This window comes from Antedon bifida, chromosome 1 (genome assembly GCF_963402885.1).
Source record: "Antedon bifida chromosome 1, ecAntBifi1.1, whole genome shotgun sequence".
NCBI lineage: Eukaryota > Metazoa > Echinodermata > Crinoidea > Comatulida > Antedonidae > Antedon > Antedon bifida.
The window spans coordinates 25,535,576-25,550,691 of record NC_136226.1 but is presented as its reverse complement, the minus strand read 5'-3'; the positions used below and the strand labels follow the sequence as shown (position 1 = coordinate 25,550,691).

The 15,116-nt window shown below is 32.4% G+C and overlaps 2 protein-coding genes across 3 annotated transcripts in view; both read right to left on the bottom strand.

The window, feature by feature from the left end:
• Nucleotides 1–2,900, bottom strand: part of LOC144847321 (nuclear receptor subfamily 1 group D member 2-like) — a 52,883-nt gene extending 49,983 nt beyond the window's left edge. Inside the window, exon 1 of the mRNA XM_078703618.1 lies at nucleotides 2,813–2,900. The gene's annotated coding sequence lies outside the window, so the exon portion shown is untranslated. The remainder of the gene's footprint in view (nucleotides 1–2,812) is intronic.
• A 1,312-nt stretch (nucleotides 2,901–4,212) lies between these two features.
• On the bottom strand, nucleotides 4,213–15,018 carry LOC144847412 (peroxisome proliferator-activated receptor gamma-like). Of its 2 annotated transcripts, none has more exons than XM_078703764.1 (7): nucleotides 14,906–15,018; nucleotides 12,767–12,818; nucleotides 10,179–10,255; nucleotides 9,859–10,009; nucleotides 8,552–8,751; nucleotides 6,685–7,111; nucleotides 4,213–6,065 (listed from the first exon to the last, which is right to left on the bottom strand). In XM_078703764.1, the coding sequence occupies exons 2-7, from the start codon at nucleotides 12,804–12,806 to the stop codon at nucleotides 5,797–5,799; spliced, it is 1,164 nt and encodes a 387-aa protein (XP_078559890.1). In that variant the 5' UTR covers nucleotides 12,807–12,818; nucleotides 14,906–15,018; the 3' UTR covers nucleotides 4,213–5,796. The 2 variants fall into 2 exon arrangements, with proteins under 2 accessions (XP_078559890.1, XP_078559898.1); XM_078703772.1 differs by having other exon boundaries at nucleotides 12,767–12,827; nucleotides 14,906–15,012.
• Between the last annotated feature and the right edge of the window lie 98 nt (nucleotides 15,019–15,116).

The following is a 15,116-nucleotide window of genomic DNA, read 5'->3' as shown; positions in this document are numbered from 1 at the left end:
CTGTAGGTTCAGTTTATTCAGAGGTTAAGTTGATTATTCAGCAGTTAAGCTAGGTTGATTATTTAGGGGTTAGGTTTATTACAGTTAATGTTCATTTTGTTATTTATGGGCAAATCATCTTGAGTCCTGATTGTATTTATATTTAAATACTTTCTTTTAATGTATATTACTTTTAAATATCACATTTAAAACAGACATAATTAAAACAAATTAAAGGCTTTTGAAATTATTGTCACTTTTTTTTCAATAAAAAAAAAGCCAGTATAATTATAACTTAAGAAATCTAGGTCACCAGATACACTTATGATTTATTAATATCCTGGATAAAATATTTATAAATAGAATAAACGCCTTGAAAGTTTAATACTATTTTATTCATAAACATAAGATAGCAAGCTTAAATCATATAAAAAAATAATTAAAATTAAGACCTAAAATTGGTCAGTGACCTAGAATAACGTTTTTTCCTTGAAATGCTGGTAGTATACAGTAGCTCTTCAAATATACTGTAAATGGTCAGTTTGTGATTTGTGTGTAGAAAAGATTGTCCTTAATACTCACAATATAGAACTCTTTACTATAGAAGATTACATATTTCTATTTATTAATAATAATGCTACCATGATATTTGAAAATATGGATAAACAATTAAGATATTAAATATAGACCGCAAAGTATCTAGGACATTAAAATTGACACATATTCAACAGGAGGTCATAAAGTAGAAGATTAGATATTGTATGGAGGAATTAGGTGAGATACATGTTCAGTTACTATATTGTCAATTACAAATATTTTACATCATGAGTATTGTATGCAGAAAAGATTTGCTCAAATGTGGATCCTTTAGATTTCTATTATAAAAATATTGGAATTAAACTACTGTAATTTTACTAATTTTGACAAAATGATGTTGAAAAGTATACTACACTACCATCCCCAAAGACAGTGGTTGGTAATGCATGTACAGTATCTGAATACACCTAGGCCCCAAACCATGGGTGTGGTCTCACCATCACTAAATTCCTGCTACTGTACACTACTGTTTGATCAACTGTAAATGCCTAGCCATGGCAGGTATTCTTTGTTGTTCCAGATATAAAACACATTTACCCTACATCTGGAAGTTGAAATACCAAATTAAGTTTAATGTTAATATTTATACTGGCAGTGTATGTTATATCCATAGATATAAAATGTACTAGATTGTCAACTGTATACAGTACAGTGGACAGGAAGTAATTGCAACATGAGGGGGTGGGGGGAAACTCAACATGGCTGCTGTAGTTCAAATATTTTTTAGTATAAAAATAGAAATAATCTAAAATGATAATACTTTAAAATGTATTAAACTTAAAGCAGTGAAATGTTTATAAAGATAATCATTAATTGTAATGAAATGAATCATTTTTGCGTACAGTACAACTTGGTCTTTTAGAATACGTTTTCGCGTTGTAATGAAGGCGTACTTCGTGATTGTGTAGTGGGCACAGTGTATTGTATGGTCAATCACAGCCACCATATGGTGTGGTCTAGCCACTATATTGTGTGGTCCTCCTCCATGAAGAATCACTTTTTGAACTGCGACAGTACATTTCCCCCTTTTTTATTTTATCCATTTTTCACAATACTTTTTACATAATTCCTTCATTGCTCTTTACAACATTTTACAGATGGTGTTGTTACTACTGTGTTGGGTTCAATACAGTATGTTGTTTATGTGTACACTGTTCAAATTCACTGAGTTAAGCACATGCATATTAAGCATGTTCAACTGATAAAGGTATCATATCAGACTTTCATCTGTGTTGTTACTGTAACTCATAATAATGTGGTAGGCCTACATCTGCCTACTACAGCAAGCAATACAAATAGAGGGCGAGTTCTTGGCCTACACATTGTATTACAATTAAAATACTCAAGAATACAATAAAATAATGTTTAATTAATAATACTTCAATTAAGATGGATTCTAAAAATTGTAAAAGTTTAATCTTTAGAACACTTTATATCTCTTTTACTATCAATATTGTTTGAATTGGAAGAATACAGTAGTTCATAGTTAATTAAAAGTAAAGTCTTCATTTGGAATCGTACTACATAGGCCTAAGTACTACACATCACAGTAGAGTAGTACCTAGCCTAGGATATAGAATAAAATAATCTCCATTGTTACACAATACAAATTTCAAATAATACAAAGGGGCCATTGTCAGTCATTTCACTAAGTAAACATGTTTCAGATAAGCAGACTGGTGTGATGTCCATTGACTGAAAAAACAATAACTCGTCCTGACTGACAAAATAAATCTAGGCCTACCTCGTAGGCTAGGAAAACTAGATAGGGGTCTAACAGGGCCTGTGCATGCCGGCCCTGGCTAGCTAGCCTAGGCCTAGCTAGTAAGACTAAGAAGTATTTATTTCTTCTTCCTCAGTCTTAGCCTACTCTCTACCACTGTTTTAATTTACAAAAAATACGCGAAATTAAGATTGCCTAGGCCTACACCGGTTATTCACCTCCGGCAGACAACAGAACAGACTTTATTAAACCTGCGGCGATTTCGGTAAATTAGCAAATGGGGAAGCCCAGCATGATTTCTTAATACACGCGAAAGAAGCAGACACGATGATGATGAGGTCTGTTTTGTTTATTAGGCTCTTCGTCGTTCGTTAAACACACTCTCCTCTCCGCATTTCGGAGAGGCTAGCAAACAGATTTAAGCAAACCTTTTAATATCATACGTATTCTTAATATCTATGTTTTAGTTGGTTAGTACAAATAAATGAAATAAGTTTTATAAAAATTGCTTACTTCTTCCTGTGGTTTAAGTGTCTTTTCCTAATGAAATTTGCAGTTACGAGAGGAGATCCCACCACCGGCGTTTCACGCGATTCCACTGCTGTCAAAGAAAAAAGTATTATGCTGTGCTGTGGCGCTCTCTCCAGTTTCCAGACAAAAACATGCATAGTTCCCGTCGTCGTCGTACACAAAAGAAAGGTGACTGACCATGACCCATTGACCTACTTAATGATTGTCACACGTTTTAGTCGCGTATAGAATGATTCGATTGGCTCAAACCGTCCAACACGTCATTATATGTCAACTAATTACATTTTGCTAAAAAAAAAACGAGTTACTGTACTGTTTTAGCTATAATTCTCATTCACATATTGTAGTACTATTAGTAAGAATAGATACTTCCCCTTCTAACACCTTTAAACCTAATTTCTCCCCTGCTCAGATTGCTGTTGATAACACTTACTTAGAACATATTTTTCCTTATTGACAATCAATGTATTCATGAATTAATCACATGCACCTGTAAATTGTGACGAATATAAATGAATGTCCACAGTTCAATTAATTTTTTCAATTAATAAGGTAGTACTTAATACATGGTCTTCGTAATAAATCATAATAGTAATGATTAATATTGCTCCTTTATAATTTGATTTGGTGCAATTGAATAATGGGAGAATATGTATGTACTGTTTAGCAAATATTTCATTTAAATGTAGATAGCAAACACTCATATAAATCAACAGGCTCGGAAACAAATTTTAAGCCACTGGTGATATACTGAGTGTTAATTAATTTGAAATAATAGGAAATCTGTGAGAAAATAATATCAAGAATAAGTGCAGATATAATTTAGAGATCATGAGCTTGCAGTTTTTAAATTGTTATATTTTCTTGTTCTTAATTAAGGACACAAATGAAAATAAGTTTTATATAATTTTAAACATTCTTTTGTTATCCTGATTCAATTAGTTTCGTTTTTACTGTTCCATTTTTTGTGTCATTTTATTCATGTTTTGAACCAAATAAATCAAATCAAAAATGACATTTTTAGATTTTTAGATTTTACAATAAACCGAAATACCAAAAATGGATTTGTGATGTTGGTTCAGGTACAAACAACATTTATTTTTATCACTAGATTAAAAAAAAAAATTATCAACAGAAACAAAAAAGGCGACTGATTTATGGTTTCAGTACAATATTTAGCTTTACACAAAATAGCTGAATTTAGTTTATTTTTAAAAATGATACAAAGTATTTCATATAAACTCAAATAAGCAGATATACTTAACTATAGAATGTAAAATTTGCTATAATCTATATATAATACTTACAATTTATGTATTTAAAACATTTCTATAAAATATGTTAAATTTGTTTATATTCAAGCGATCTCATTATTCAGTAGCTGCATCTAACTACAAAATTTATTCAAATAGTTTTAAACCATCAATTAAATTATATAAATAATAAATTTGATTATAAACAATTTTATAGCAAAGAAACAAATTTACACTAGGCTCGGGCATTGTCTTTTGAGGTGTGGGAGTGCGATCATTCACCTACCTAACACACTCCTAAAATGCCCTTGAGGAATGCGAATTACAACACACTTAAATTTGGTAAATATCTACAATACAGAAATATACCCCTTTTACACTGCCGTAAAAAATATGGAGATGATCCGGAATTGGGTCCTACCCAGGTTACTGAATTGGGTGTAAAAGGGAAATTTATCCTGACACGACACAGGTTTGTTTTAAGCTTCTGTGGTGTAAAAGGGGTAAAGAACTGTAGATACATAGGTCTTGGAAGACAATCAACTTCTTGTACAAATAAAGCTAGTATATAAAATATAAAAAATTCTCCTTCATATCCTATACTTCTATATATCAATTCTTATCAAACATTTAATTATGTATATTTTTTCCAATATTTTAAAATATTAAATTAATACTATATGTATATAAGCATAGAGATATTATCTATATAAAAAAGAGGTTTAATTATTATTAACTCTACCAATAGGTGGCAGTATTCAAGTATAAAAGAATCCGGCAAGGAGGTTATGTAGTCGATCCTGTGTGTTTGTCTGTTTGTTAGCAGGATTACTCAAAAGGTTATTGCCAGATCTTTACCAAATTGAAACCACAGATAGATATATGGTCATGGACCACTCCATTACATTTTGGAGGCAATCTAGATAAGGATCCTAATTATGGACCACTTTTATTATTATTTTCTGACCTGCTAGTGTTAACAGAGACAATTTTCAAAAGCCTGCGATCAAGTACTGAGCAGTCTTAACGTAACGTTAGGTTTATAGTAAAAAATATATAACATTTTATTAAGAATAAAAAATGATAACAAAATATAAATAAAAATAAGGATGATGAAAAAAAAAAGATCCTTAACAGGAATTGAACCGGGGATTTCAATCTCAACTTGAAGGCTGGATATATAAGCATTACACCAAAGGTTGTAGTACAATTAGCCTAATCACACTCAGCACTAACACACAAACATAAAAAAAATGTTGAGGAAATCATATGTAGGGGAATTATACTTCTAGGCCTTCTAGTTTAACATGTATTTATAGTTTTTATGATGCTAATGCAATATTCAATTTTTAGAGCTTTGTCTTCAACTAATATTTTATAGCTAATCTCTCTATGCAACAATTGACAAGGGGGTTCTCCTCCTTTCCATTTTTACAAAGTTTAAAAAAAAAGTAAAGAACAGTTTATTGAATTAGCTGTATATTAATTTTAAATTCATTTAAATTAAATTTTGGAATGTACAAAATATCACACAAATATTAAATTTCATGGAAATTAAAATATGAAAATCATCATTATGTCACAGCTATGTACACATCCCAACAAATAAAAAAAAATTGAAGGGCGGATTCAAAGGAAATAAATCAAATTGTGTCATTTTATGCCCTAGGCCACCTCCATTTTAAAATCCTGGATCCACCCCTGAATTGTTAGCTATGATTTATTGTTACTATCTAATCTCAGTACTTCTTTCATTAAAGGTGTTGGTTCAATTGGCAGCTTCCCATCATGCAAATCACGTATGGCTTTTATCGTGCGAATCTGAGTTGGAATAAGTCCTCGTAATTCTATCAGCACGCAAACAATCTTGGCAAATCGAGTGCTCTCGTTCGGTGAGCTCCTTTTCACCTCCTTTTCAAGAGCTGATGATAGTTTCTGCTGAAACTCTTCAATTTTATTGTATTCAATAAGGCCTTCTCGATCTGAAAGTAAACAGATATACTTTTGTTCATTTTTTCTTCTACAAGAAATTAATTTTCCAATTTCACAAACCTTGTATCATGAAATGGAAACAAAACTTCATGGTCTCACAAATGCCAATTAATCAATTAAACATTTATTTCTTTTTTGGAGACGTACCAAACACTTATTGAGTCTGTAGTCGAACTTAGTTGTAGTTAAAAATAATAATAAATGAAAATTTATATACCATATATCCTCTAGTATAATCCCACCCATCTAGAACAGAAAATTGGGCCGACTTTGTGGGGTGGTACTATACCCGGGGTAACCTTGGTTCGGAAAAAAAGTGATAAGCATCTAAACTTACTAGAGAGGCCTACATACATCCGGACCAAAAGTCAATACTGGGACTATACACTATCAGGAGATATGCCTGTTTGTGAAATCAGACCTAAAGTAAGGGTTGGGATTATACCCAAAGTATCCTCAAGCCAGTGGCGCCCACGGCATTAACAACTCGTAAAAACTGGTAAGCTATTCCATACACTTGCAAAAGCAACATGATCTCCGACCCCACTGATTATTTGCCCTACACAATGTCATTTGAAAAGCGTGCTGTCTAAAGGGTTTTTTACTTACCTGGTGAGGCAATTATTAGTGCACATACAAGCGCCATTTCTTTGGCAGTAATACCAATACTGTTTACACGTCTTGAAAATTTAAATCGGTACTGAGGAGTATCAAGTCCATCTTTCAATAAGCAGTGATGAACACATGTCACGGATCGAAAATAAGTGTTATTTTCGGGAAAGCGCACGACTCCACCTTCATATCGATAAGCCTGAATAACCGACACAATCTCTAATACAGCTTCTCTAAAAAGCGTCATCTGATCGACAAGTTGTAAACTGCGAAAGACATCCAATTTTTTGGCAAACTTAGCTGCTTTTTGTACAAATATTTCTGTGAGGCTACTGTTGTGTTTAATTATTCCTTGCATAGTTGTGATCTCTCGTGGTAGAGCATGGTTGGAATCGCAGTTTTTTAAACTGATGTCAGTTGGATCCTGTGTTTAAAAAAACAGAATTAGAAACAGTACCTTTTTATGATCTACACACTTTAAGATGTATATAATCAGTAGGGTTCTGAAATTTATACTCTATCTTAACTTTACCTTGGCTGATAGATCAGGGCTATTTTTAAAGATTTACAGTGTAAGAGGCATTTTAGGACAACTAGAATTTGCTATTGAAAACAAATATTGTACCCACTACAGACATTCCAACCCCAGGACGTTCAAAAGAGGGACATCATTTTGATTTACATAAATACACTCTGTCTTTGATGAATAGGGACTTTACGAAACACGACGGGAAGCCACAGAATAATTTATAACAAAGTGGGCGGAGCTTAGCGTGAAATTCCGTCGTCGATAAAGTTGCCATTTTCCCATTTACAAATAGAAATAATGTACATATAACCATAAATATACAGTTCAAATTACACTTAAATGTGGACATTTCAAAAGTCTAAATAATATTTGAACTTCTAATTTAACGATATAACATTCTTATTGGGTTAAAATGGCTGTGTTAAAAGCAATACATTCTGTGCTGCGTTTCAATGCGAGGTTAGGAAGGCTAGGCCTATGCTGTTCAACCAGAGCCAAGCGTTTCAGAAGTGCCCATGCCGCGAGACAGGGGAGGGAGAGAGATACTATCGGTCGTAGTCGTCTTCGCGGAAAGGGTGCGTAACTAATAAAACGGCTATGTTGACTGTATATGATTTTACGCTCTAGCGAACAAAGGATATTCGTCGTCCTCCCCTAACCGTCGTAAAGTCCCTAATGATGTGTTCAAGACCTCAGCCCTAACCATCGTGGTAAGAAAACGTTGGTTCCCAGAAATTGCACTTATACTTTTAAAATAGTTTACTTTTTAAACATTTAGTTTAACAATTTAGATATTGCAGGCAACCAATGCAGTACTGTTTATCAAGCTACGCCTACACTTTAGCAGTAGTTAACATTGTTAATGCCATAAAGCTGAAGATATAGTATGTAAATTGTTTAGTTCGGTAATTTGGAAAAGCAGACAATTCAGAGTTTGGCAAGACAATGGGAAACAATCATAAAAAAAAAACGGACAATCCGCCAAAATCAGGACAGTTGTAATCTATAGTATGCCACTACCACAAAAAGTCTCAGCCAATCAGTATATACTTTTTCCTATTTTGTTATGATTGAAAATTATAAAACAAGCTCAATAAACTTTTTTTTTTTTAAATGGTGACCATGCCTTAAAGTTTGTCTTCAAACTTATTTTGGTCTCCATCCACACACACTATACTTGACTTGGTTTATTATAAGACATTTAACTAGTTTGTCTGTTTTTTTTCTTTTACCTAAATGATGTTTATTACCAATACTATGTTATATATTTTGTGTGTGGAAAATAAATAATAAACAAATAAACAAAAACTTTAACGTATTGAAAAGTCAACCTACATCAACGTATGGTGCGCAATACTGGCGAAAACAATTGATCTCATCGTCTTGGAATTCTGTTAAGGTCTCTTTGTATGCATCACAAATATATTTTACAAACTGATCATGCTCCAAATCAACACTTGACTTTTTATTTTCGACATCAATTTCTTTCATGATCTTCACCTTCTCTGCTGTTGGTACACGACCCATGCGTACAGCTAAAAACGTATATTTGTATATAATTAATTAAAATAATATTTATTTATTAACAATATTTAACCAGGGTGGCCCAATCAGTCAAAAAGACTGATCTCCCTTGGGGCCCTGGGTACAATACTTTTTAAACTAAAATATAAAAATAACAGTGACATAATAGAACTTAAACTACAGTAATGCCTTAAAGTTACTTTTGAAAACATTTAAATTACTTGACGATTTTAATAATAAAGGATCTTGTATGATATACAATATGATCTATCAGTAGCAATACTGACAAGAAGAGGTAGGGTGAATTATTTGATCCTTTGTTGATTGATATAGATTTAAAATAGTTGAAAAAAAGATATATTGTCACCCAAACAAGAAAAATAAAGATGACTTATATGTTTTAAAATAGCGATTTCTCTTATAAAAAGTCACTCTACTTTTAGCCATTATTTACTATTATTTCATCCTAAACAATTAATACGCATTCAGATCAAAGAGCAGCTAAATAGGTTGTTTTATCAGAAATCTGTTTATAACAATCTGATTTTTTTCCTGATGTGTTTCTTCTACTTTTGCCTTCTTATTTTAAAGACACCTTCCCTACAATTTGTGACGTTTGTAAAAACAATACATATATATTACTTTAAAAACATTAAACCAGGTCATTCCTTGTCTTAAATGTACGTTTTTTTATGGTAAATTATGATAAAAAGTTAGAAACAATGCACTACCTAAGTAGCTTGCGGCGAACGACCTCTTGTGGACGGTCTTTAGGCTTAGTTTTGTAGGCCTAGCTGGTAAATATCGGTAACGTACGAACATCGTACGCTAGCTATATACCTAGCCTATACCATACCTATACCTATATTTGAAATAAAGGATGCTTTTATTTATTCATTACTGTTCATTATGTACAAAAACATTGGTAAATATCTTGAAATAAGGTCAAAATTATGTGGCGTTATATAAAATGGGGTACAGTATGTAGCTGTCGTATAATGCCAAGGACATGGCGTAGTGAGTGGAGTTAACAATGTCACTGCCTAGTTCATAAGCAAAGGCGTAGGCTATGCAAGATGTATATGTACGTCAGCTTTGCGCCGTATGTGTACCCTTACCTGCAGCACACATTCCAAGGCTCAAGCATTTGTTATATCTACAATAACGACACTTGTTGCGATTTGAAACATTGATGTCACATGGAACGGTATCCCAAAACGGACAAACTTTATATTGTAAGTTCAACCGCTGTGTTCTTCGAAAGAAACCCTGTAAAACATAAAAACGCAATTTGATCAGATTGTACATCATTAACTTAAAATAATAATTTCTTTCGTATCAATAACACGGAATTAATCTACCAATATAACTACTTTAAAATTTGGTGTACACTAGGCATAAAACATAGGTTTCGGAACTTAAATGTAAAGGGACTTACTTTGCACCCCTCACAGGAATAAACTCCATAGTGAAGTCCTGACGAATGGTCACCACAAATCTGGCACTTCAACATAGCTAAACAAAAGTTAAAATTTTAACATATTACTCACATTTCAAATAAGGTTAATTGGCCCAGCGACATAACTCATGGGCTGAGAGTAAATAAATAGAATATATCATTCTGTCCATTCTAAAAAAGTTACCGATTAAGGAATTGTTCTATACTATTGGAAACCACTTACCGTATTGTTTCTAATAAACGCCCCGCCCCTAATAAACGCCCCCTCTGAGATTTTTCCATAATGTAACGAGTGCTCAAATAGACTTGCATGTGTATCCAGTCCTTAGATTGGTATTAACACTTTGACTGCCAGAGGTTTTTCCAGTTAGGAACTGCCACCGCCAGCGTTTTTAGCCCAATTCGATGTTTTTATTAAAGCTGATTGAAACCATGTATGTGATCTGATTTATATGTAATTTAGACTAAAATAATCATAAAGATTTTAGCTTTACAATGGTACCAAGAACGATTTTTAAATCGCAATATGTAAATCGCAATATTAAAATGAAAGTAACCCACTTTTTGAGTTTTTCGTAGTTTCGCGCAAGAAAGTCGAGATATTCGCGATTTTGTGCAAGGCATCACAATATGAAAATATCGCCCGGTGAGATCAACAAACAACAAAAAAGTTACTTACACGGCACCGATAGGCCTATAAAAACAAGTTATCACTATCGAAAAATGTATTACATTTTATAAATCATAAATCTTACATCAATGTTTCGCCAAAATCCACATAGTATTGACACCAGTCCTAGTTAACCAGGCCTAAAGTTGGTCTGGAACCGTTTTACGACTAGGCTAGGCCTAGCCTAGCCTAGATAGTAAACTGATGATAATATCCATACCATTTCTAAACAAGTTTGTTGCGTGAAACTCGGTCACTTTCAGTAAAACACCAAAACAATTAGGGTATACATACAATAATAAAATTAAATACTTGACTCCATTATTTTTTATTCAGATAACGAACAAACATGTCAATCCACAATGCCACCTTTGTAATGCTTCGGCGGCATAGCTAGCGCGCGACCGATACACAATGCGCCAAGCCATCGCTCTACGCGCTACTGTGATGCGCGGTGTTTGTTATTTCGACAGGTACCATTTTGACAGTCGTTCGTAACCAGATTAGTTACTTTCAAATTGTAAAATATTGACGTTCCAGACCGAATATATTGTTCATATTTATAGTATATACCAATAATTAACCTATCTACCGGATTTCGTAAAAAAACGCGAAAAACGAAGATCTTCGTGTTTGGCAGTCAAGCGTTTTGTTTCCAAAAACGAAGATCTTCGTGTTTGGCAGTCAAAGTGTTAAAGGGAAATATATTTATTTCACCCACTAGCGATGGACTTATTGCTGTTCAAATAACTAGCAAACAGGATATGGCCTAGATATAGCTTGCACATTAACTTGTTATTCAACAAATAACAAACTTTTTAACTGTTTTAAAGCAGCCTGTTTAGGTAATTTTGGGTGTTAAAATTTACCTCCAATAAACGCCCCCACCCCTTTTTGAATAAATGCAACGCTCCCGGGGCGTTTATTAGAAACAATACGGTATATACAATTGTTAACTAAACATTTTGGTATTAAAAAGGATGAGCTTCATAACAGAGATAATACACAATGTACTGTATAGAGCTTACCAAAGTATACAGTAATGTATATTCCATTGTTTTCTGTGCTGTGGTACAGTAAACAATAACCTTCTTCAAATATCATTTTTAATGAAACCTTCATTAAGGCCAATTTACACAGACGAGCGGAAACGGTAATAACAAATATATAATCTATATTATTCCTTATGACCATTTACACACAACGCGGAGTGAACCGGCGGGTTCCGCTCAGGAAAGATATATATTCTACGTGGACAAGCTACGCGGTTTTCCGCTTACCGCTACCGCTCGTTTGTGTAAATTGGCCTTTAAGCGTAGTGTAGAGCTGAGAATAATAATTTAGATCATTTTGAAACTCAAATTGCAGTTAATTATTGTAAAGTTTTAGGTACAGTATACATTAATCTTGTTCAAATAGCAATGCATTTCCTTTACACTACAGTAGCTTTGGATTTCATCATTCTTTTCTGGGTCAATTCCTATTCTAAGCCTTCCTTCTTCAGTCAAGGTGACAAAGATAAATTCTTTATATCAGGTTTTGAAATATTCCAAGAAACATAAGCAATAACTTATTTACTTATGACTTATGACTTACTTTTTTACTTATCTTTTAAAATAGTTAATAAATATCTGAACTAGTATATTTCAGTACTGCTTAAAATATAATAAATTGATTAGCTTAAAATAATTAACCAGAATAAGGTAAAAGAAGAAACTTTAATATTTGAATGACTGTTTTCCAAAAGTATTTTACCAATGCCAATCAGAATTTTTCAGCGAAACAATAAAAATATAATATCGTACAGTACATACAGTAGGACAAGAATTTTGTATAGTATAATACACTATTTTTATTATGAATCTACTGTATGACGATTGAATAAAAAATATCTTACCAGAATATGTTGATGTGTTTTCAGATTGCGGAGAATCCATTTTAAATTCAATCTATAGTACCTGTATAAACTATAATTAAAAACATAGCACAATTAAAACTGATTATAATGAATAAAATCAATATGTATTTAATAAATGTTTGAACATTACATTACTGTCTGTTATTTAATCAAAAGAGAACTTAGATAAAAGTAGATATTAGTAATACAGTACAGTACTGTATATCATGCAATAGCAACAGCAATATCATTTGTATATTGTAAGTTCACCATTATTTGGAGTACATATGCACAGTATAAATACCTGATTGTTTTTTATAGTACAGTATATTTCTTAATAGAGAACCAACCTATCCTAACTGGTGCTCTACTGTACCACTGTTTTAATAATGGTGGTCTCAATGGGGTAAACCTTTGTTTACCTAATACTCAAGTTTTATTTACATAGTATAGTAGTGTACAGCATAAATAAACATTGGCAGAAAAAAGTAGGTGAATGCCTGTAATAAAATAATGGCATGATTGATTGATGACTAATAATCATTAACAAGTAATTAAATAAGAGCATCAGTACTGGTACCACTGTAGTACTAAACATCACCACACTCAACTAAAATCATTGATTTAAATTTCAACTTTAGTAACATACTTTATTCCCAAAATAGCTCATGATGGTTAGCAAGTATTTTCACATGGTAGTGATGTGCACATGGTAGCAAGTGGTTATGTATAGTATAGTAGCAAGTAGCTGGTGCCTGATAAAGCCAGTATTTTTTTTTATTTTTAGCAAGTGGTTTCAGGTGGTAACCAGAGTTTCAGGTGGTAAAGTAGAAAGTATTTCTGCTTGGTTAACAAGTGGTTGCGGGTGGTAGAAAGTGGTTGCGGGTGGTAGAAAGTGGTTGCGGGTGGTAGAAAGTAGTTGCACATGTTATTGAATGGTTTTAATTGGTGTTTAGTTAGTTACATTTAAGGCTAATAACATAGTAATCAATTTAATTTATCTAGCCCAATAATCAATAATAATATTGAATCTAGATGTTGTCAATTCAAAACCTTACCTAAAAACATAGCACAATTAAAACTGATTATAATGAATAAAATCAATATGTATTTAATAAATGTTTGAACATTGCATTATTGTCTGTTATTTAATCAAAAGAGATCTTAGATAAAAGTAGATATTAGTAATACAGTACAGTACTGTATATCATGCAAAAGCAGCAATTATCATTTGTATATTGTAAGTTTTTTTTTTTTTGGTTTTTTTTTTGTTGCACATGTTAGTGAATGGTCTTACATGTAGGCTAATAACATAGTAATCAATTTAATTTATCTAGCCCAATAATTAATAATAATATTGACTGTAGATGTTGTCAATTCAAAACCTTACCTAAATAGTAAATTTACAAATACCCTTAATTAAAACCAAATGATTTTCATCAAAGCTGAAATCCTTTATTTTATTTTAATGACTTGTGTCCTGGATTATGTGATATGGAACATTTGCCTAGGGCATTTAATTCTACATTATACCGAAACAAATTTGAGAAAGCTTAGTACAAGGGTCATGCTAATATTCCGGCCGATATAGTATCGGCAGGTGAAATGTTATCAAGTACACGCTAACATAATATTAAATGTTATTGTGATATTTAATAATTAATTTAATTGTACATTTATACAATTTTTAATATAAGAAATTGTTAAAATACTGATTATGTTTTTTCCGAAACTGAAGCCCACACTCTCTGTGAAGTGTGATAAGTGATGTTTTGTTATATTGCGTTATGACGAATGAAAATTGTAACAATATTAACTGATTTTAACTTGTTTCTGGGAAGAAAAATATATATAAAATAAAAGTTAAATTTATGACTAAAGCATCGTAATAACATTTACGGGCGAAGTTTGGCATGACCGTAGTACAATGTCATTGTCACCTATCTATATTATAGGACCAGTGGGACCAGGGTGGATCCAGCTAGGCTAGGACCTAGCTTGTCTACTTAGAGAGGCCCTCTAACAACTAACCCTTGTCCCTGTCTCTGGACTGAAAATTAATTGAATAATTACAAATAAAGAGGCCTGACATTTGGCTGATCAAAAACTACTTAACAAGAACAAAGCAATGTTACTTACTAACACACAAGACGGCGGTTATTCATGTAATTGGATTCTGTCTAATTTTTATTCTGATATTGTATCTGGAAGATTTTTAGGACAGTTTTTTTTATCTAATCACGCGCTAGTTTCGACGACGGAAACGATGTATTATAAAAAGTTGCTGGTAAACTATGTTAAAGGCCATCACGTAGTTTCCTTTTACAGTCGGCTCATATTAATGCATGAA

Bases quoted from the DNA above. Each gene is read 5' to 3' on its own strand.
- LOC144847412 (XM_078703764.1), bottom strand. From the start codon at position 12,806: ATGGATTCTCCGCAATCTGAAAACACATCAACATATTCTG. The intron at 10,256-12,766 runs GTAAGATATTTT...ACTTTTGTTTAG, and splicing joins AAACACATCAACATATTCTG to CTATGTTGAAGTGCCAGATT. The intron at 10,010-10,178 runs GTAAGTCCCTTT...TATGTTTTACAG, and splicing joins ATTCCTGTGAGGGGTGCAAA to GGTTTCTTTCGAAGAACACA.